At 40.7% G+C, this 22,595-nt stretch overlaps 1 protein-coding gene and 1 long non-coding RNA gene across 2 annotated transcripts in view; one reads left to right on the top strand and one right to left on the bottom strand.

The window, feature by feature from the left end:
• The window catches only part of LOC126924253 (dynein axonemal heavy chain 2), a 40,299-nt gene that overhangs the window by 6,258 nt on the left and 11,446 nt on the right, over positions 1 to 22,595 (bottom strand). The window contains exons 9-51 of the mRNA XM_050738540.1: positions 21,962 to 22,132; positions 21,668 to 21,857; positions 21,471 to 21,567; positions 21,138 to 21,389; positions 20,431 to 20,558; positions 20,143 to 20,261; positions 19,094 to 19,208; positions 18,825 to 18,958; positions 18,572 to 18,765; positions 18,205 to 18,433; positions 17,878 to 18,029; positions 17,566 to 17,816; positions 16,786 to 17,006; positions 16,454 to 16,568; positions 15,840 to 16,011; positions 14,808 to 14,983; positions 14,049 to 14,211; positions 11,350 to 11,574; positions 10,854 to 11,142; positions 10,637 to 10,774; positions 9,961 to 10,131; positions 9,113 to 9,404; positions 8,933 to 9,024; positions 8,517 to 8,720; positions 8,217 to 8,422; positions 7,950 to 8,135; positions 7,501 to 7,720; positions 7,239 to 7,405; positions 6,944 to 7,164; positions 6,721 to 6,830; positions 6,539 to 6,654; positions 6,368 to 6,468; positions 5,849 to 6,027; positions 5,371 to 5,670; positions 4,922 to 5,209; positions 4,087 to 4,277; positions 3,601 to 3,776; positions 3,198 to 3,349; positions 2,343 to 2,507; positions 2,080 to 2,246; positions 1,522 to 1,693; positions 676 to 888; positions 72 to 287 (exon numbers count right to left, since the gene is read on the bottom strand). Coding sequence (XP_050594497.1) covers positions 72 to 287; positions 676 to 888; positions 1,522 to 1,693; positions 2,080 to 2,246; positions 2,343 to 2,507; positions 3,198 to 3,349; positions 3,601 to 3,776; positions 4,087 to 4,277; positions 4,922 to 5,209; positions 5,371 to 5,670; positions 5,849 to 6,027; positions 6,368 to 6,468; positions 6,539 to 6,654; positions 6,721 to 6,830; positions 6,944 to 7,164; positions 7,239 to 7,405; positions 7,501 to 7,720; positions 7,950 to 8,135; positions 8,217 to 8,422; positions 8,517 to 8,720; positions 8,933 to 9,024; positions 9,113 to 9,404; positions 9,961 to 10,131; positions 10,637 to 10,774; positions 10,854 to 11,142; positions 11,350 to 11,574; positions 14,049 to 14,211; positions 14,808 to 14,983; positions 15,840 to 16,011; positions 16,454 to 16,568; positions 16,786 to 17,006; positions 17,566 to 17,816; positions 17,878 to 18,029; positions 18,205 to 18,433; positions 18,572 to 18,765; positions 18,825 to 18,958; positions 19,094 to 19,208; positions 20,143 to 20,261; positions 20,431 to 20,558; positions 21,138 to 21,389; positions 21,471 to 21,567; positions 21,668 to 21,857; positions 21,962 to 22,132 — 7,836 coding nt within the window. The remainder of the gene's footprint in view (positions 1 to 71; positions 288 to 675; positions 889 to 1,521; positions 1,694 to 2,079; positions 2,247 to 2,342; positions 2,508 to 3,197; positions 3,350 to 3,600; positions 3,777 to 4,086; positions 4,278 to 4,921; positions 5,210 to 5,370; positions 5,671 to 5,848; positions 6,028 to 6,367; positions 6,469 to 6,538; positions 6,655 to 6,720; positions 6,831 to 6,943; positions 7,165 to 7,238; positions 7,406 to 7,500; positions 7,721 to 7,949; positions 8,136 to 8,216; positions 8,423 to 8,516; positions 8,721 to 8,932; positions 9,025 to 9,112; positions 9,405 to 9,960; positions 10,132 to 10,636; positions 10,775 to 10,853; positions 11,143 to 11,349; positions 11,575 to 14,048; positions 14,212 to 14,807; positions 14,984 to 15,839; positions 16,012 to 16,453; positions 16,569 to 16,785; positions 17,007 to 17,565; positions 17,817 to 17,877; positions 18,030 to 18,204; positions 18,434 to 18,571; positions 18,766 to 18,824; positions 18,959 to 19,093; positions 19,209 to 20,142; positions 20,262 to 20,430; positions 20,559 to 21,137; positions 21,390 to 21,470; positions 21,568 to 21,667; positions 21,858 to 21,961; positions 22,133 to 22,595) is intronic.
• LOC126924260 (uncharacterized) lies at positions 4,615 to 7,943 on the top strand. Its single transcript, XR_007713470.1, has 4 exons — positions 4,615 to 4,747; positions 4,835 to 5,050; positions 7,485 to 7,723; positions 7,817 to 7,943. It is a non-coding gene; the product is annotated as an uncharacterized LOC126924260 (long non-coding RNA).

Raw genomic sequence — 22,595 nt, 5'->3', positions numbered from 1 at the left:
TTAAGAATGTTTGTGTAATTAAGATTCTTTTATAATTTGTTTGTTTCCTGGATTGGATCGCAGATGCTTACGTTCTTGGCCTCCATATTTTTCAGCCATTTCACTGCTTGACATTGTGGATCGATTACTAATGGCCACCTTGTACCTCTGACTACAATGATACCGTTCTCAGTACTAAAATCATCGGATGGTAATCCTTGCATGTTCCAGTCTCTGATGACCGCAGGGTCGGCCAGGAATTGTTTCACATCGAGCTGGGGCGACGTTGGAATTTCTTTTTCTTGCACCTTCGAGTTCGTTTGCGGACACCATTGGAAATTAGAGAACAAAAACATCGATACTTTTTGTTTATTAAATTTTATATCACTGCCGACTACTTTTCAAAAAAGTGCACATCTTTCCAGAAGAATGTTGGACAATCACCCCGCTGTCAGAAATCTCAGAATAAAACTATCTTGCAATCATCCTTCTGGAAGAATGATAGTCATATCTAAATAAAACTTTATATTAAAAGAGCTGGTATGGTTATTTTCACAACTGCACGGCAACATATATGATACACAATATCTAACCATCTTGGATTTAAACGGACGCAGAAGGTTTTCTGCCCTCTTAGACACATTCGCGAATTATGATGATTACTTTCGACTAAAACGATGGAATCACTTAACTCACCTCTTTCATCCAGATGCTTATCAGTTCCTCTCTGTAATTGGATACGAACGGGCCCAAATAGGACACAAAGGCGGTGGATATTAGGCAATCACCTGGCAGCCAGTCAAAGAACTCGGCCAGCGAAGCAACCGTGTTCTCCCATCGAATTCGCTCGCCTGAGAGACCGTCGACTAGCATCGCGGCTCGCTCCAGTTTCAGCTTCAGTAGTTCCGCCTGAAAACATGCGGAACTGAAAGTAGAATCGAGTCAGCATAGTTGAAATTTAGTCGTTGGCTCGTTCGCGAAATAAGACCACCAGATTAGCTGTGGTCGTTGGAGTACACCCTATCGATTCGACTTTCGTTGTGGAATTCAGAACTGAAAGAGCTGCGGAGTTATTTCGTTGGAAAATATATTTAAAATAGGATCGAAGAAGTAAATTGAATTCTTACCGAATTAGAAAGAAATAAAATAGCGCGAATGAAACTTAAAGCACATATATAATATTACAAAGCTTTCATTTTGTCAGTCAACGTTTAACTATGATATGACTCGTTATCGCAAGATATCGAAAGAAATTTTGAACCGCGAAAGAGCCGCAAACATGTAAGACAAATATCAGTGGAGGGACTTTCTCGGGTTAGGACCAAAAAGTAATTCGAAAATTCGCGCTGAACGCAGCCCGTGCAAATACGCGACGCTGATGATATCTGGTCTTTAAATAGCGAGCAAACGAAACTTTCTGCCAAAGCGTAAATCCGTGCAAATAAAACTATATGGGAGAGACATAACCGAGGCCACTAGACGTTCATATAGTTTCAGTTTCGAGATGGGGATTCAAATCGAGACGATTATTCAACTACTCGCCAGCTTAATTAACTCTTCTTTCTCCTTCATCTTCGCGTCGTACATCTCCTGCAGTTTCTTCAGCTTCTCTTGCAATCTCTGCAACTGTTGCATCGCTTCTTCTAACGCTTGCTCTTTCTCTTTGAGAGATTTCAACGCAGCCTGCAATTTTTCCCTCTTCGGTGCTACGATTCTGCGATTTCAATGGCGTATTCTTATCTAGCCTATCGCAATTTCTTTAATTTCCTTCGAACTGAGAATAGAGGAAGGAACCCTGTGTTTCAGAGCTTCGTCTGTTTCCGCGCTTCTCAACCTCTTTGCAAATGCGTGCTATTTATGAGGACATCAAAACGCGCATATACGGTCGTACCAAGTAATCCAAACCAAACAAAGTATGCTCGATTTGAATAAATTGCTGCTCCACGAAAGATAGAAGATTTTATTTATCGTGAATTTCCCGTATATTCTTCGAAATGTATTCACCTATCATTAGCTACCCTTCACGATACGAGCATTATTGGTTGAGAACCGCTGTTCTATTCCCATTCGAGATATTAATCTTCAAGAAAGATAGATTACCTGTAAAGTTTCCCATATTCCTCCATGGCGATGACCCATATGCAGAGTGACTTGGCTGCCACAGACACCAAACCTACTTTTTCTGGCTCAAATTCTGGGTTTGACGTGTACCTGCTAATTTGTCGAAGTGTCCTGTCGGAGATGTTGTCTTTGTCGAAATCTCGCAGCTAAAAATTAATATGCAGACGCAGAATATTCCATGAAATTTTGTTTGGAATAGAAAGAGTAGGAAGAGGATCGTTGGTCTGTGTGCTTTCCCTTACCGTGTTGAGGAAGTTCACGTCGGCTAGTTGACGCTTCGACTCCGTCCAACTCGGTTCCGAGGTTTTCAGGATCATCACCGCCTCCATTACCATCTCGACTTTCGGCGGCGGACGCGTGAAAGATCTTATCTCTGCGATATCCTTCTTGCTCAGCGCGTCCAGGGCCTGTGTTATGGATAACAATTGATAGGATAGGTACCGATAAATTCGACTATACATATGGATGAATGCGATTTCGAAGGCAAAACTCGTACGTGTTGTGATAAGGGATTCGAATGGGAACAATCGAAATTTTTCTTTGTACAGCGTGTACAACAGCCGGCGAAATTATTCTTACTGCAGTTTAATTACTACATTTGACTAATATATGTTTGGAAATTCCATCTCTAATCGAATTGAAGTTTCCAATCCTCAACTAGTTGAAATACTGTTATACGGGTCACGATCGATGATCGATCGAACGACGAAGCCAAGAGCTGCGTCGCCGCCATACTTCCTCCAGGATTTTTCTTAACAAAGCAGTCCATGGAACGAATTTATGTAACACGTCCGGTGTTACTGTCGTCTATAAAACGTACCAACGAACTTTGGCGAGAAACTTTTTCGGACGGCGTGCATAAAACGCGAAGTTGAAGGAACCAAGCGGTCGTCGCTAGCAGGGAAAAGTCGGACGCGACGGCTGCAAATAATAAGGACGTATATCGGGGTTCGCCATCGAATTCACCATTTTACCGAATATTCGAGGCGTAACACCGTTCGATTCACGGCGAAGTAGCGCGCTGCTTAATCACCAGTAGCAAACGAACCGGAACGATATTACCGAGACGATAGAAGAATTAATGTTGGGGAAGGTACCTTCATGGCCTCGTTCAGAGCAGGTTCAACAGTTGCGAGATCAGCTCGAGCGATTTCTTCGAGTTTCTTGCACTCCTTTTGTTCTTCACCGATCCGCTGCGAACGCGCGGCCACTGTCTTCTGTGTCTCGTCTGCGTCGCGACGCTGATTCACTATTAAATCACGTGATAATTGGAACAGAGACGGTTTCTCAGCTTTAAGTATATTCTGGGTATTTTAAATATTTTAAGTGATAGAATTTTTATTATTAAATTAGAATATATATAGTGTTAAGGTTTTACGTTTCTGAAAGGAAGATTAGCACAAGTGAATTATTACGTGGGTCAAGATCGCGTGAATTTTCCTTGGATCGATCTAATTGCACTTAATGACGATACATCAGCGTTGAGAGGATGACACGTACCGATCGTTACCAGAAACTCTTCGCATTCCCTGGTAGATTTATGAACCTGCTCCTGTGTGACTTCCAGTTCCGTAGCCATTTCGTTCACTTTAACGCGGGTGTCGTCGATCTTCGAGAGACCGTTGCGAAGTTTGTTCGCCTGGATCGCCAAGTCCTCCCTCTTCTCCGCCAGCATTCTGAAACCGAGAGTCACCCAACTGACATGACGTGTCGTTTACCTTGCTGCCTCTCGTTTTCAAGTTATTTTCCATTTTTATACAAGTTTTATTAAATCACGCGCATCTTCAAAAATACCTTTAAATAATTGCGACGAGAAGAAGAATATTTCAAATAATATCTACGAATGTTTACTACGCAGAAAATTACAGAACTTCACCAATATTATTACAAAGATTTTTGTGGTTTCACTTTGCAAGGAGATTCGTGAATTTTTCAATGAAAACCCTTGTTAAAGAGATTTTGTTGGCTAGCGTGGCAGAGACTCACGTTTTATATCCAGCAACTAGTTCGAGGAAATTCACTGGTGTCACGTAATTGTAGCGCTTCATCTCAGCAGCCATTCTGCTGGAAAACTCTGACACGGTCTTATGGATCAGAGAGAAGATAGCCGCGATTCCATCCCGCATTCGCTCTTGAAGCGGTGGCAAAGGAATCGCTGTCGCCGATTGTCGAGGTTCCTGTAGAACATTTTGGTTCTGCGATGTAAGCTCTAACATTGATCGTACAATTCATCAAATTTCCATTTAACCTCATAACTATGCTTATATGTTTAATATGCCTAGAAAACCACACGATACCAAGGAACAACATACAAATAAAGGAAAAAGAGCGAGGACGGAAAGATAGAATTTTTAAAGCGAAATAGTTCCATTTAATCTTTAAATAATCTGTTTTCAAATAAATATACAAATAATTTGACAAATATTTAACTCGAAAGTGACTTGAAAACTACCAAGCAAGCAAATTAGAAGTAGAAGATAAGAACAAAGAGTAAGAGAAATCTGGGATTCCTGTCGCCGGTGTTCCATGCTCGAACACTCGAAGGAGGATACATGATCGGGGCAAATTCAAAAATATTAAGCGTCTGATTGCCGGAAACGTTCTCGACGATTGCATTTCGGAAGGAAGTTCGCCAGACGGGACGAGGGTGAGTTGTCGAGAGGAAAATAATCGGATTCCACGAAATAGAGAGGACGTGAATGTGGTTCACCCTTCCTTCTCTCTTTCTCTTTAGAGGCGGTGTCTCGATTCCGGAGAAATCGGAATCGAATGGAATCGATCGGCCGGAAAGGGGCGGTAGAAGGCGCAGTCGAAGACCAACCGCTTTATTTTCACCGGTGATAGTGAGCGTCAGATTGAGATTCATGAGGAACTTGTTGCCAACTTCGAGGAGGGCTTCCCTCGGCCATTCCAGGAACCAATCGATGGTCGTGCAGTTGATCAAGCTCGGGTACTGGCGTAATCTGTTTCTGAACGCGTCTCCGATCGGGCTCATGCATACCACCAAGTGCATATTGGCACGCGCCCGCTCGATCAACAACGAATAGATCGCTTCTGTCGTTGGTACTCGTCCAGCACGTATTACTTCCTTTGTCAGCTTCTTTTTAATCTGTCGCACAGAAGGACAGGAAGAATTTATGCATGTACAAGTCTTTCGATTCGTTTTAGATCCATAATCAAGAATTTCATTATGGAAAATAGATATTACAAATGGGATTCGATAGAAAAGAACAGGAAGTGGATGAAATTTGGTATCGGCAGGAAACATACTTCTTCTATCTCATCGCTCTTGTAGAGATTGGCTACTTCTCCCGTACTCAGTATACTGTTTATTACTTCTAGAAATTGCTCCTCGGTCACTTGCGTGTCGTTGAAGAGGAATGTCGTAGGTTTTTCCTCCACGCCTGTTTTTGAGTATAGGACTTTCAGGTCTTCGCGGAATTCGGGTAGTTTGTAGTTTTTTGTAACGTAGATCTGGAAGGTGGTCAGTTCGCATATATAGCTCGCGATTCGGGATAAAGATTGTCTTCCGCTTCCGCCGATCCCTATTAGCAGCATGTTACCACGGGGCTGTCGAAAGATATTTCATATCATTTTCTATCGTGATAATTTCATTGTTATCCTTTATTTTTGAAAATAATCATTCGCATCACGAATTTAATCAAATCGATTTCCACGCGACCTAATGCATTTTTCTAATTAGCTTAACTAGTTTTATTATTCTAGATTTATAAGAATCATTACTGACTTGAGAGATCACGCGAACTATACGGCAGATGTGTTCAATCGCGTCATGGAAAAGAACTAAATTCATGCGAACCACGCCACTGGAAGCGTTATATTCGTCCATTTGATTTTCTATATAAGTCCTCACGGCAGTAAGGTTCGTAAGGTCCTCGTATATGTCCCAAACGTTCATGAAACTACCTGCGAGTGTCGTGGATTAAGTCTGGATTAGATTCGCGTTACATTCGAATAAACTGATTCAGGTTTAACCCAAGTTAGACCTGGATTACACGGAGCTAGGGTTAAACAGTGGCCAGATTAAGTTCAACTTAGGAATACTTCGGTATCTTTCTTCAGAATCCATTAAGGATCACACCGTACTAACACAACATTTCATTTGCAACTTTTTTTTACAATCAATTTATATTCAAATTCTATTTTTTTAACATTGTGTCTGTGAAAGGAAATTCCACGGATTCGTTTAATACCTCTTTCGTTAAATAAACTATCGTTTGGCCCTTGATGGGTCAATTCAACTTACCAAATAAGGGACATCGTTTTTCGGGGCAGATATTCTGGAAAGTCAATTCAAAGTGTTTCCCAAGTTGTTCGCCAATTTGATCTACGAACCATTCTCTGTCTCTGAAGAAGAAAAAGATTCGTTTCTGAATTCTGAGAAAGTGTTCGGGAAGATTTTTTGAGATTCGCTTACTTTTCGTCGATCAATCGATCGGAGAAGACTCTGAACGTCTCGTGCACCCATAGACGAAGGAAGGTTTGCCTGGAAAATTGGTAATCTTTATGACTTCGTAGCAGACCTTGGAAAACCTGTTTGGCAAAAATATCGAAGATTGAGTCACCGAGAAAATACAGGTCCCAAAGTAACGTTCCTACCTTCGATATGTCCCTTAGATTGAACAGATAGTGTATCTTTGCTGGCGTGGGCAACATCTTGCTGATCACTTTGTTATACAAGCCGATGGTGGAAAGTGTTATTTCGTTGGCTGATTAAGAGGAACACTCTTTGTTTAATTTCTTACTTACGATAGTTTTAAATTAAAAATGGAACATCTTTTTCAATAAAGACCCCATAAGACGAAATGATACGTCTACTAACATATTCCCTTTACTTCCGCATGGAATTCACCAAAATGTTGATTCAACATCGACCCATATATTCTGATGATTTGCTTCTCGACCGGGAACGTCATATTAATTACATTAAACTTTGTCAGCAAGCGATTCGTAATAACGTTTCGACCTCCTCCGGGGGGACCCATGGCCGCCATTAATTGTAATTTCTGTATAAATTTCTGTGTTTGTTTCTCTCGATCGTACCTTGACACATTCATCAAACAATATTATGTAATAAAATATTATGAGCTCAATTGTTAAAATTAACGAGATTGTACCAGAAACCGTATCCTATCCACTGCCGAATTAATTCCAATGGCGGCTGCGAGCCGTATATCTCTTTCATAGGCATGTTAAAGTCGTCCATAAAGGCGATCAGAGTTTTACCGCCTGCAGGAATGTATACACGTATGGTGCGTTTCTCGAGTCTGCTCTCAATTGTGTCCTAAAACATGCGAAACTTCGCCAACTTGTCCCGATGCAAATACATCGTTTGCATTCCTTAACGAGCAAATCTTTCGTAGGAAATCGCGGGTTCACCTGTACGTTCTTCGAAGTCGTCTGGGCGGACATGTTCAGAGTCAGCACGCTATATTTCTCCTCGTTTAGGAAGTTTAATACCGACTGGAGTATTGACGTCTTTCCCGTGCCTACGGGACCTACTATAAGAACTGGGAATTGGTTCTTTAGCAGCGAGTTCACGATGAACTCGTATCGAACTGTGTCTACGGTCGGCACTACTATCTTGTAGAACGGCATCCTGGTATGTCGAATTATTCATAGTTATTTTATTCGTTTTACTTTATAATATCTTTTTTTTCAAAAAATATACGGTGATTTTAATTTCCTTTTTCAGAGAAATAAAATTCTTTTGGTATACGATAGTGTAATACAGGAGCACAAATAGAAACATACACTTTCGTTGGAAAATCTTAGAAGAACCAATAAAGTCTTGGAAAGATAATAAAATGTAAATTGTTTAAAATTACCTTGGCTGAATTTTCCATACCGGAGGCAATCTTTCTTCCCAGGAAACGAACGATCGTAGTCGAGAGTCTACAAAGTATTCGTATACAGTGTCTCGCAGTGGGAACGTGCCTTCGATCTCTCGTATGAAATTGTCCACCTTAAATCTACCTTCTTCGTTAACCGACGCACAAATAGACCATATCAAACTAACACAAAATCAAGTCTCTGTAAAATTAGATCTAAAAATTGCGTCTTTTGGATGTGAGATCTTTTTTAAAAAATTATACCAGAAGAAGAACCACATTCTGCAAATATTGGCGAACATGTCTACGTCTCCCGTGAACTCAACCCCATTTTCAGCAGTGGCAAGCACTTCTAGAAGCTTGCATAATGATTGAACGGCGTTTAGTTCGGGAACTGGGACAAGATCCTCGCATTTTCGTCGTTTAAATTCTAAAGTATCGTTCACGTGGGCACTGAACAATTTTTTCATCTGCAGTATATATTTCACTTTAGTTGTCGTATCAATTTCACATCTCTAATTTGACTTTTTCTATCAAAGTTTGTAATAAGACTAGGCGACTTACTTCTTCTACGAATTCTGTCTGTCGTTGAAACTTCTGAAGCCAGCTGTGCATGTAAGGTGTCCAACCGAGGTCTTTGTAATCGTTATATACCATTCCAGCCCGCGAAACCGTCGCTGGAGAGGCGACAGCGAGGTCTTGGACCTCGAATAATAGCAATACTTGATTCGGCAAAGTGATTCGATCGTTATTTATGAGAGTTAAAACCTATAGACACGTTTATTTCATAATAACCTATACAATTTAGTAATCAATAATTGTTAATTTATTACTTGTAACTTTAAAAAAAGCAGAATTATAAACTTCTAGACGCCTCCCTTTAAATATAAATTTTCTTTTATTCAAAAGTTATTAACTAAGAGAAATTCCCTAAATAATATCTGGATTTTTCGAGAAAGTAGAACTTTCAGGAAGCGTACCTTGTTATCGTCCATTACGCTGTTCATGTTCTCGATCCAGTCAGCGTCCACTGGACCGTCAAAGAGGATCCATTTCGTGTCAGGGCTATCGTCTGTCAAAAGTAACGAGACTCTGTCGACTTTGTCCAATTTGCCGCGACCAAACCGTGGTAGCCAAAAAATATAAAGAATTCTGTGTACCGGAACAGGTTTTTCGCATGATCGACGATATAACGCCATCGTGCCATTCGCCAGTGGTGAGATTGTATTCGCCGTAAAGTTCAGCGAGGCTCAACGCCTTTGGATTAATGGGATAGACATGAACGGCGGTGTATCCTGGTTTCTTGTCGTTCTTCATGCTCGTCATCGCGTGCTGTAACACCTTCCATGTAACCGTCTTCGCTGTGTTCGACTCGCCCACTATCATCGTCGAGTGCCTCGAATTCATCGTCTCGTACAGCTCGATAACTTTCGTCAGTATCAGGGGAATAGGCTGTAAACAATGTTAGCTGTGCAAACTGGTGCGCGTGCACTTCCAGAAGTTCACGCAGCCTCCTAGATTGCGACGTTAATGGCGTCTGAAGACGATCGATTGAAATTCGGGACCGAATTGAGATTCCAGTTGATTTTCGCCCGCTTTGATAGTCCAATTAAGGGTAATCGGATCTTTAGCGTGAAATATATTTTTAAGATTAAATTGAGGAGGAATAGATGCATATATACAGACGCGTTGATCGTGTTCTTTATTGTAGCTGCTATAGAATTTTACGACGCAATAAAATTCGTTTTTAAAAGTTAACGCGCAATGAAAAAATCGATATCTGTAAGGATGTATGGAGCAGTTTTGTAATTTATAGAGTACATTATTCTCAGCTCGAATCTTTGGATTCTGATTGTCAGCGTGCAATATGCAAGTACTAAAGATTACCATTTTGACGAACATGGTAATATTTCCTCGATCGAAGGTTCTTTTATTAAAAAATAAACGCCTTTAAAGATCAGCACGTCGTTCTGCGTTCGACGTAAGGGGCGGAGGCGTTCGAGATTACCTGGAGCTTCAGTTTGATGGCCTCCCTGGTTATGTAACCGATAATTTCGCTGTAATCCACTGTTGGTATCTCCGCATCGGGGAAGAGATCGCTGGTGATACCGAGGAACAACGGCAAGTCGTCCGAGGTGAGTTTAGCGATGTTCATATCCTTCATGGCAAGAATGATCACCTGCGCGCGATTCACCATATATTTTCATCGTTCCCTCGTTTTACCGATCACGTAACGTCTAATGCCGGATCGAACGATCGCGCCACGTTTATCGCGGTAAAGCGACCGGATAAACGTAGTCGCGTAAGTCTCGAATCTATCTCGAACACGGTGTGTGGCGACAGAGTAAAAACTGTTTTAGAGAGAGGAGTGTAAACAAAGTGGTAATCGAGAGAAAAATGGCAAAGTAAAGGTATAAAGGGCGGGGATTGACTGTAGCGTAAAATGATGAAAGGCTGAAGCGATGGAAAATTGGATTTTTCTGTCCTTATGTGGTTTTGCTGTTGTAAAGAAAAGAACGAAAAAAGGGAATGGTTAAGCTATCGTTACAGTGGTTTCGTGTCCTGACGAAGTCTAACGAATGAAGCATCTGAAGATTGAGATACATATACCAATAAGAATTTGAATTGTTATTGAATTATATATGCAAATTATTCATCAGAACACGTATTCTCTGTAATTTTACTTCCTCGTCTGGCAGATTCGGATAAAGCCTCTTCTTTTTTCCTGCATATCTCGTTAAAGTCACTATTCCCCTCAAACCAAAGTCGTAATGAAATTGTTTGCTTAATTGTTGCTGAGCCAGCGTGTATAACGTGAAAACCTACAAAGAAGAAAGTAAGAAGAGGAAAATAGATTCGAATCTCATAAAAGGATATATTTCACAGAAGGATTGTACGAACCTTCTTGGCGAGAATTCGCGTCTGTTCGAAACCCTCGCAGAACAAATTGATCTCGGCGATCATGCCGCTGTCAGGCACCATCATTGAAATTGGCCTGAACATGGATTTCAGATTATCAGGCAGTTCAGTGCGACCTGCGTAACCTGGATTCATCGTGATAAAGACGCCGCAGGTGTGCACCAGCGATATTTCATAGCCCTCGAACACGAACCTGGTGAGTTTCTGCGAGAGCGCAGAGAGAATCGATAGTATCTGTTGTGCAACCACCGATAACACCTCGATGTTTATGCTATTGCGGAGAAAACGAATTCAATTGTAGTGACCATCAAGTGTCATTGCACAAAGGCCAAACAACATCGAAACCAGCGAAATGTAGTTTTGACAAAGTCAATGTTTCGAAAACACAACTATTTTCAAGATGACATAGTTTTGCGTGGATATAACGAGAGAGCATGGGAAACCAATATAAAGAAACTGGATGACCTTTCTCGTTTACCGATTAAATTCATCGAAGCAGCCCCATGCGCCGGTCTGAGCCAGTCCAGAGAATAATCTGCCCATGCTTTTGTAATCTAGCCCTTCGGAGCAGTTCTGCACGATCACATTGAATCCCAGTGCTTTTCCTAGATCCTTCACGGTCTCGGTTTTCCCTGTACCAGCCGGTCCCTTGGGGCTGCCACCACGATACAAGTGTAGAGCTGTGGTGAGAGTTATGTAACACCTACCATCGAAATAGAATTATTCTCAAAGGGCCGCTATTAATTTATTATGACAGTTATTAGATCGAGTCGATAATTCGAATCGTATCATGTTTCATATTATAACCATATTAAGCATGGTGCATACAACATTAAACTTGCTTTAACATTAAACAGAGTATAATCTGTATATCTTAGTAGCCTCTTCGTTTTTATAGTTTTACGATCTTGAGTGAAATAAAATAGTTGAAGAATTTATAATAAATTATTCGGCAAGACGAGCCAAAAATTTGTATTTTCAGACATTATAGCATCTCCGATCTCTAGTTGAACGTTTCCACAAATTCGAACACGCAGCGATTCATCGTTTAATCCGTTTCTAGAGTAAGGGGCGAGTCGACGACGGCTGTAAGGGTGGGACGCGACGTACTACTACGAGGAATCGTGCTTCTCGGAGGGCGCGTTGCGTTCTTCTTTCCGCAAGACAAATTCTCGGAACCGGAGAACAAATGTATCGGGACGGCCGGCCCTGTCCATAAATTAGAGCCGAGCGGCTCGAACCCTTTTATCGCGATTAAATCGATACCGCGTTAAGTATCCTCTCTGAGCTGGCGTTGCTGTCCTCCAAACCCCTCGATCCGTTTCCTTTGATGTCCCTTGTCGCGCAAACTGCTCTTCCCTCTCGATAACAACCACCATGAGAGATTGTATCGCATCCTGTCCTAACTGACGTATATTACGCGGTTCTGTACACAAGCTGAGCTTATGTCCGCATTGCTGGACCAAGGAAATTGCGTTTGGAGATCCGTAGGATTTTGTCGTGGCGAATTTTCTCTACTTTTCGTCTGGTAACGATAGACTCCAGATATAATTGATATACTACGTGTAAAATCGTTAAGATCAAGTGTTGCTTAGTCAAACATTTCAACCTAATTCAACGTACATCCTCTAGCACAAACTTTTAAAAATTCTACGATTTTTACTTTTTACTTACTTGTCATCTCTAGTTTTTAGCAATCGTTTTAACAGTTATTTCTCACAGTCGTGGATGGTTCTTTGAGCTAGTTAGTTTTATTAATCGGTGCACTTCGTGCAAATGCCAACCAACCTCGAACGATCACAGCATTCGATCAACTACGAGAAATAAACAATGAGAATAAACGATAGTAACATATTAATATCATCGATGTCGAAGACGGCGGAAAGGACACGAATTTGTTAAAAAGTCAATGATCGTTTTGATGTTTGTCGAGAGGGTAAGGAGGCTGGTTTAAGTTGGGAAACGTTCTCGAAAGGGTATAATCAACATTAATCAACGATGGTTCTTGGACTCAAGACGACGAGTATGATCCTCGAAAGTTCGCGAAACTTCGTGGACATTCGCGAAGAAACGTTCAAGCGACAAATTTTCACCGGAGGAACATCAGCGGAGATGTAATTAACGTTAATCAACGAGATTCTCGCAACCCCGTAGAAGAGAAGAGACGAGCTCTTTGGATTTTGGTGTAAGTTCATTAATCATGAGAGAAAACTCGGATGTCAGCGTTCGATCAGGCAACGACACATGCGAAACAGTCACTAAAAACGAATTACCTTCAACGAGTCAAAGACGCTTGTCTCCATAGTTTCGTTAATATTCCTCCTAATAGACGATGATAGTAACGAAATTTTATTGTACGAGGCTTTCAGATTGTTTAAATATCTTCACTTAGCTATCCTTATTTTAAGTATTGTAGAATCAGTGGAACAGGACGAAGCGAATGAAACTACTTTGCATATTCCACATACTGGTGGGTGTGAATTTTTAGAGAATTTCTTTGGACAAAGAAATTACTACATCCACGAGATTGCCAATCTGAGTAGTTAGCAACTCTTCTCCATTTAATAGTTTGAGACAGGAATCAATGGCGACTTCAGGTGAACCAAACCTCATATTGCGCGTAGCTGAAGTTTCAAGCAATTTAGTCCCGAATTACAGTCGGTGTCATGTATGCTTTGTTTCATTACGTCTAACGAAGTTAATATTTCGAGGACGAGGGTAATAGATTGCGCGTAATTGTAAACTCGCACGCCATCGGTAATCGTCGCGACTTCTGACCTAATTATAATATCTCATATCACAGCACCGACTCGCGTGTAATCGTTTTCACGCGTGACCCTGTTTCCTGTTGTCAATCATAATGACAAGTAGCTTATAAGTTTGCGCCTCGAGAAAAGGGTTGTCCTTAAGAGCGATATTTGAACTGATGCGCATTACCCTGACGTTTTGTGTTAAATTTGGGTCGAATTTTGATATATCGATAATATGCATATCTTGTTTTCGTAGAAAGTTAAAATAAATAAATTCTGTTGCAGGTACTAGGCTTAAGGCTATTATAATATGATTTAGATTTCCAGCATAATAACACCGATTTGTTCTTTCCCAAAAGATTCGTTTCTTTATCCAATGCTATTCTTTTTTTTTTTTTTACCATAAACCACAGGAAATTGAATATACCTATCGGTGAGCGGCGTTATCACCAAACGTCCCGTGTTTCCAAGATACTCGTATCCGTAGACAAAATACGTGTTCGTCTGCCAGACGATGCAATCGTCGATATCTTTGTCCCAGTAGAATCTCAGCTGTGATAGCCATTCGAAGGCGGACACGTCTCTGCAGTCTGTAAACGAGGTCGAAAATCGGCTTTGCAACGAAAACGTATTTTCGACAATCCTGTTCGAATTGCGTCGTGCGTGATGAAACATTGAAATCAGTCGACCCCTCGTATATTAGTTTAATTCACGAAATCGCATTAATTGGCGACGCGTCCCCGGACAAATCGTTGACGCGCGAATTTACGGAATACATTGGACAAACGTTGCACCTGTTCACTTAGCAATATTTGCCGATGGCGCGGGCTAAATTGTTTCCAGGGATGCAAGGATAATACACGCTCCAATCTATCTGGCTATTCATCTATTTTCGACTCGATACAGCCCAATGAATTTACGAGATTCTGGGGGACAGACGACCATCCGTTGAAAACCGTATTGTCGTTCTAACGTTATAACGCGAATATAACATCGTGAACAAGTCTTAAGCTATACAGCAAAAGGGAACATTTGTTAAAATATTATTCCGATACTGTTTGATATAGCTGTTTGTGATATATTGTTTTTAAGAAGATTTTGACCAAGGACAAGAAGAAAACAAAAAAGATACAAGATTTGGTTAGATTGGAAGCTGACTGGATTAGGAATTGGATAGATCACTTACTAGCTCGGTACATTTTCTCGATAACGTCTCTCGCGTGGATCTCAATCACCGCGATCGCCTTAAACTTTAATCGTTGAAGATGGGTTAGTTCGCCTCTGATCGCTTCCGTATACTTGCTTAATGCCTGGTTCTGTCGTTTTCGTAGCTTTTTCAGCGGCCTTCTCGAGTCCACCAGCCTTGAAATATGTTTATTACCCGTTATTAGTAAATTCAAGCGAAACCCTTTTTCTCTTATCGTTACAACATTCTTCTGATCTATCTAACGTTAGTACTACGCAATCCACAAAATCGTTCGTAAAAAAATTCAAAGACTATCCAAAAAGGAAAAGTCATTAATTATCCTCGTCAGACAGTATCACCTCTCCGCATCTACATTTAACTTTCTACCAGTAAAGCGTCGTAGCTGAAGGAAATTTTTCCCCCTCGCAAGCGGCATAATCAGCCTCTTTGTCCGACACCTTTGTATCCCTTTATTTCTTTCAACGAGAGTAACATCCCCGTGGCCAACGAGAAGGTTCTGGGTGCACCCAGACCCGGATAGCTGTTCTACCCGCGGACGAACGTTGGAACAGGGTCCCGGGACGTAGGGATTTCCTTCTCCACCGTTGGGTGTGGGTTAAATTATTCGCAGTACGGCTAGTATATGCAAACGAGGGAGGAAGGGTGTTTAGCTAGGTCGGTGTGACTGTGGATCGTAACACGGGAGCCGGAATATGCAAAATTCCCCTTATTAGAGTTACCGTGTCCCTTTATTCGCGAATCCAACTCCCGTATCTTTCACTTTCCCTCTGCCCGCGTCTTCGTTCTCCGTTCCTCCCTCGTTCAGTCTGTCTCCAACAAAGCAAAGGCAGCCTTTAAGCCGTTAGATTCGGTTTTCCTTCTGTTCTATCCCTTTATCTTTATCACCCCTTTTCCTCTCTTTTCAGCCATACCCATCGCCCCCTCAATTTCAGGTCCATCGTCCTGGTTACAGACTGCTGTAACCAACGTCGTCGCTAAATTTTCATCCAGAGCAGCATGTGTGAGGCTCACTTGCAGTGTTGAAGAGTACGGGTACAGTCGGTCGTCCACTGGATCTGAGTGGACGTAATTCCAGGCTGGCTTGGCCACTCTTTCACCCACCTGTCGCGTTTCGTGGACATTTTTCGCAGCGCGCTACGACACTGCTTCAGCATCTCGCGCAGACTGGTCCTCATCGCGGTCTCTGCGAAATCGCCATTTTTATTTTTTTCTTTCATTTCCATGCCCTTTTTTTCCCGTCGTTCCACTGCACGATCTACCCCTACCGCTATCGTTCCCGCGCTATGCCCTTCCATCCCGTACAAATTGCATGCCTTTCATGAAAAATTGTTGCCAAATGGCCCCTTGAAAACGCCGGATAAAAGCGGCCCGAACGATACCAGGCTGACCTTTTTTTTTCATTGCCGGATGCACTCGTACAGTGTCAAATTTGATTGTCGAATGAGATGGATGATAGATGTTTGGGTCTTTTTACTTCCATACAGTTTGATTGTACGTAAAGTTGCTGCGTCATAGTTCCCATCGTTAAGATATTAATGGTGATAATTTTGAAACAGAGTTTAGTTTATCAGTATTTTTTCAAACTGATTTTTATCGAAACAATTATCATAAGAGAAACATCTTACCAACATCGCAGAGCCATTTCTCGACCTGACCCTCCAGAACAACGGGCACGTTAAAATCGATACATTCTCCTTCGTTAGAGTTCATCGCAGTAGCCAAATTCTTTCCAATTATGGACTACAAAGTCACACGAAATATCATTAGGTATATTATAATATACAATATAATGAAATAAATCTACTAGAATGAACGAGAAACGTTATGAATTTTTCAAACAGTCCAATACTTACAACGAAGACATTCTTAATGAGAAACACGTGTAATTCGACAGATAAATACCCATATCTTTTTTTTTTAGCAATGAATATAAATTCAACTAACAAGTTAAATTTACCTTAGTTGTGGTCAAAAATTTAATATTCTCGAAGAGCTTCTTAATATGTTGTTGTATCAGTTCGGGCCTCCTCGCATTCGCCAAGATCTCCAGTAGATCGTCGTTAGAAATGAAGTAAAACCTTGGAAACACGTGTCGTTTGGTTTCCAAGTACTGTTCCAGAGCACGTTGCATCGATTCGAGCTTGTCATTGAGTTTATTCAGGAGTTCCAGCAGACCAGCTACGAAGACAAGAGAGAAATTAGGTGAGCCGAGTCGGAGGAAAAATGCAAATGCTTCCGGTGGACCAGATTTATATTATTTTATAGCGCGGTCTTCGTGTCGGTACGCGGCTTTGCCCTCCCTTTTTTTTCTTTTCACGTTCCAACAGACGACGACGACGACGACGACGACGACGTGTCGTACATTTTTCATTCTTCTTTTTCTTTCCTAGCGCTTGTTCGATTCGCCTGAATATTCCGAACAGCCTGTTCGAATTACAATGCATTACGCGTCTTATGTTTGGACGATTTTATTAGATACGCCTACTTTGTTTTTCTTTCGCTTATGTTCTTTCTTACAGCCGCTTAAGAAAGTTTTCTTTAATTTTGTTCCATGATTTTCGTGAGTTAATTTTTTAATCCTCCCAATTCCTTTCAGAAATACATTAAAATACGTAGATATAAATAATTTACAACAAAGTGCGTTTTTAATTCTGTCGTTAAGTCGGATACGCAAAATTCGATAGATGTATGTAGACTTTCGTCATTCACCGTATGCTAGTTTTCTCACAATACATACGTGGATTATGAGTGGCTTCTAATGCCAAACCGTAGGATGCCATCCGCGAAGTAATTGCGATCCACTGTCTTGTCAGTTTGTCGTATTCGCTGGTTTCCTTAGGGAGCTGTTTTCGGATGTCTTCCGTGGTGAATATGTTGTCCATGTACATGTAGCCGCGCTGAATTAACAGGGTCGTTTCGAGAACCTCCCCGATGGTCGAAAGGGTTCTCTCCCAGTAATCAACTTCCTCGGCAAACGGTTCAACGAACCTGTAACACTTACACATAGTATCCCATCGAGTTTCCCTTGAAGCACGTCAGTTTATCAAACCTCGTTGCCTTCATCGCTGATAATTGAATTTGATGATCCTCCAAAGATTGCATTATTTCGTCGATAGACCTTATCCTGAATATCCCGCTGTCTTTGTAAGGAATCATCTCTAAAGGCATGTTTTGCCAGATCTCGGAAATATTTTTCAAGCCCTGATGAACATGAGACGGGATCTCTTTATCTACTTAGACATTCCTGAATTTTTCTTTTACGATATGTTATTCGAGATAAAGCTATATTCAATTTATGATCGATTAGATATTTGTATATTTGCCTAATTTTTACTTTCTTACATCTAATATACCTTTTTCAACTTGTTACGCTTACGATTTCGATAGCTAATTCCATAGTAGCGGAGTTTGAGATATCATCAATTTGGTCTGCATAATTTTGCAGCTCCATCTCCGCGATGGTATCGAGAGTGAAATCCTCAGATGTTTCGTCGAAATCACGATCTACAATTTCTTTGACTTTCGTCCAGTGCCTAGGCCTCATCGCCGGATTCTTCAGGTTGGTAATTAATGGAAGGGTACGCCTGAATCTATCCACTCTCCCCCTGAAAAATTTGTTATTCCACGCATTTTGTTATCGGAGTAAGAACCGGCGGTCTTCAAAATTTTATATCATTAATGAAAATGTGATTTTAAGAAAAGCAGAAAATGACAGAATAGAACAGGATAATTTCTATTATTGCCTCGAGTGTTCCACGATCTCCCACTTCTTTTCTTTGAGCTCCCTGCTAAGACGATTCAGCTTCCTGAAGAGAATATTCGCGGTATTCTCCATTTCTTCCATTTCAATCTTCCAGAAATTCTGCGTCCTGTATTTTTCCCAAGCATCGTTCCATTCGCTAGTGATCTCCCATACCAATTGGATGGCGTTCATGTCCTATTAAAATAATTTTCGTGCGTCTATACGAAAAGAATGGCGAACGTTTATTATTTTACCTGCTCTAATTGTATCAGTTTGAGGGAATCTGGTTGATTGATGTCGAACACTAAAAGCTGCGTTTTCAGCTTGGATTCTCTCTTTTTCAGTGCCGAAATTTCCCGTTCCGTGTAACTTATCCAGGTGAACGCATCTTTTCAAAATTAGAATTAAGATGGAGTTAAACACAATTAAAAATTACGTGACAAATATATGATAAGTTGACGAATATGAGAGGTTTATTTAGATTACTAATTCAGATAACTGTCCAAGTTACGAATACGTTCACCTTGCGTCGTCCAAGCAGACGTGAATGGCCCAGTATCGAAAAATTTCGCCACTTGAGCTAATACTTCGTCTTCGAACATGAGGGCATCTTGCAGTAGGATCTGTTTGAATTCCTCCTAAAATAAATAATTATACCGTAAGAGTTTAACACATATATGTAGTATCTTAAATAGGTCTAGTGCAAGGACAAGTAAGGATGTTTTATTTGTTAACAGGTTGATATAGTTAGTGTATTTAATAACGATGAATATAATGATAAAGCGTGACAGGTTATTCAGTGATAAACAATGTCAACGTGTTCGTTCAGCTTAGCGGCTTTATACATCCGATCTCTCGACGTGTACTCTTAGAATTTTCAAAAAGGACCACCTGACCTTTGATCATTTCTTGGTCTTCTCCGGGAGACGACCCCCATTACGCTCAGATCACGCTACCGTTCGCGCCTATCATCACGTATGCCGCCTTCTTTGTAGATGAAACAACAGACCGAAATCGACGTTTCTGGATGTCGTTGCTTGGCGACAACTATGCGCTTGTCGCGTAATATAAAAAGAAATTTAAGAAAAAAAAGAAACTTTATTTCTTTCTTGTTTACAATACACTTCTGAGCTCTAGGCGTGACTGTTCAAGACTGACTTGGAGTATTTAAATTCTTTTATTCGTGGGAGTGGGAAAAGGCTTCAATCATATATTTCGGAGAACGGATAGTGATCGGATGTCATTCCGATGGTCACTCATGCTATGGGAATTGCTTATGTTATTGGTTATGGGAAGCGCTTGGAATTTCGCTATCTTATCGCTTTGTTTAGTCGGATTTCGTCTGTGACACGCTTGTCGATACGAGCCCTCGTCGGGCAGCTAAGCGACATTGTAGGACCGCGAGCGACGGCCAGAAACGCGACCCATCCTAAAACCTCGCAGCGTAACAAAGCGTATAACCCCCTCTTTTTTTGATACTACATATATAAATAGAATATGCAGATATTTATGAAAATTCGTAAACATTTATAAATTTATAAATTTCAAAACAATTTATAGACGAATACTTGCCTTCTTTGCCTTCAATGACTCTTTGCATTCCTCAAGAAGAGCTAAATAGGCGGCCCAGGAAGGCTGTATGTCGTGCAGTTTCCGCATGAAATCGTACGTGAAGCCCACTTCGTATTTCTCTAGATTGAATAAACGGAACGAATAGAAATTGCAAGGGAAAAAGAACAATACGTAACAATTAAGCCTATCGGGCATTCCTCAATAAGAAGAACACCGTTGATCTCACGGGCTATCGGTCTCGCCACTGCTCTTTCGCACAAGAAATTTAAGAATCGTTTGAAGGTTTACCCAAAGTCTCGTATTGATAACGGATCTTTGGGAATTCGCTTTCTTCTCGAGGAATATCGGCGTTCAGCTTCTCAAACAACTGCATCGTGTATTGCATGCTGATAAGATCCGTCGGCTCCTTCGTTATTCTGCGAACGAATAAATTTATAGTTGCGACTAGTTGCTAAATGCAGTAAAAATCTGCGCAGGAATTTATTATAATCATTTAGAGGACATAAGAGATATTAGAGATTTGGAGGATATTGAGTTGCATGATTTATGGAGAAATTTTTGTAAATCGACTGCATACAGCAGCATAGGTCGCGCAATTGGGATAACTTCGAATTGGGTTTGGGATAAGTTTGATTTAGACTCGTTCTAGATTTGATTCGGACTTGGTTATATCTTCCCGCAGGGAGGACCGCCGGGACACAGACCGCGGTTTCGCGGCTGAATCCCGCTTGCGTGAGTCCTTTGGGCATAGCGAACCCACAGACACGAGCTACACAGAGCCGCCATAAATTTCATTATATTCAATTATATCGGCTTGATTATGTTATGGATCATTAATAGCCTCAGAATGTCTATTTTGGCTATGCGTTCACATTTTGATTAATATAAAGACGATTAATAGTACCGGGTGAGGACAGTTTAGGAAACTCCATGGAGATTTTCAGCCTCGCAAAGATTTTTGTTATTATTATGTGGTGAATTTATGTGGTACTAACTTCTTAGAATTGTCCGCGATATAGTGATACACGTGATGTACCATATTTTGGGTTTGCCGTAATAGAAGTTCAATTAACTTCTGTTGCCAAATCGAGCATTCTTCGATGATGGCACCTTTTAGTCGATCGGCATTCACGTCGAGGAAGTGCACAGTCATCACTGTTTCTTGCATCTGAACGTTATTGGCGATGATCGTGTATCTACTGATATCCGAGTCGAACGTCTCCGCGGTAGGCTTCAATTTTTCGTATCTAATCATGGATTATATAAATCCATATAGCTTTCACAGTGGTCAACGACATAGGCGAATATTTGTGAAATTTTTTAAATACCTCTGAAGGTACATGTCTCTATTTATTTCCCAAATTTCATGGAACGGTTCCCAATTTTTCATGTAGTTTTGCATCTGAACGAAGCAGGCATTCACCTCTGAAAATTTGTATTAATAGTTATTGTACTTAATATAGTAACTGCAATAAAAGTCATTCCGAAGGAAAAGAACAAGTATGAACGAAGGGGAGAATATAACCGTCGTTGAGTTTTTGTTGAAGATCGAGCAATTCTGGATCTTTCTCGTATATTTTCCAGAATGGTGGAATTTGAAAATCGAACTTGAATTTGTCTATCAGTCGAGTTATTCTTTTCAAGGGCTCTAAAAGATTGTCAAAGATCACTGCAACTTCCATGGCGATGTTTGCCAGGTCCGGCAGGAATTTTATCTAGACATAAAAGAATCACAATCTCTTCCTCCAATCCTGACTCTTCCCGTTTTAATTTCTATTTTAAATAGGATAATAATAGAAAAAGAATATCGTACAATTACCTTGTTGTCGATTAGCTCTACGTGTATCAAAATGAGCGGCGATGGTGGCGTAGTACCATCACCATGAAGAGCAACGTACATGACCTCGAGAGACGCGACCAAGCACATTTTGAAAGCCTCGCCTATGAGCAGGTCCATCCTGCTTAAGTAAACCTTCCATTCTTGCAAAGACTGTTAACAGATTTTTATGGAATACTAATAATTGTTATAAACTAACAATAAAATTAATAACTGTCAACTATTATGAAATTCAAAATTAATTATAGTAACTTTATTTATTTGACAGATTTATTCAAAGTGATTGAAGCAGGAAGACGATGGTTATTTGATTAGTGCTATTTCTTAATGTAGTAACGCAACACAACTAAAATAACTAAATTTGTACAACTAATTAACTTCTGAGTGACAACTCACAACTCACAACTTATGACCAATTCTCAATAATCGACTCGCCATTAACTAACTCTATCTACCAAAACGTCCTTTTATACCAGTTTTAGTACTCCTACCACGCACACGTGTATCGTAGCTGTTAATGACCCAAGATGCTCACGTACAGCTTTACAACAATAGATAATTGAAAAAGACCACGGGTATATTGCTGGGCCACATGGCCCATTGGGATTTCCCATCC

This window comes from Bombus affinis, chromosome 14 (genome assembly GCF_024516045.1).
Source record: "Bombus affinis isolate iyBomAffi1 chromosome 14, iyBomAffi1.2, whole genome shotgun sequence".
Taxonomy (NCBI): Eukaryota; Metazoa; Arthropoda; class Insecta; order Hymenoptera; family Apidae; genus Bombus; species Bombus affinis.
This window is presented reverse-complemented; position numbering and strand designations above follow the sequence as displayed.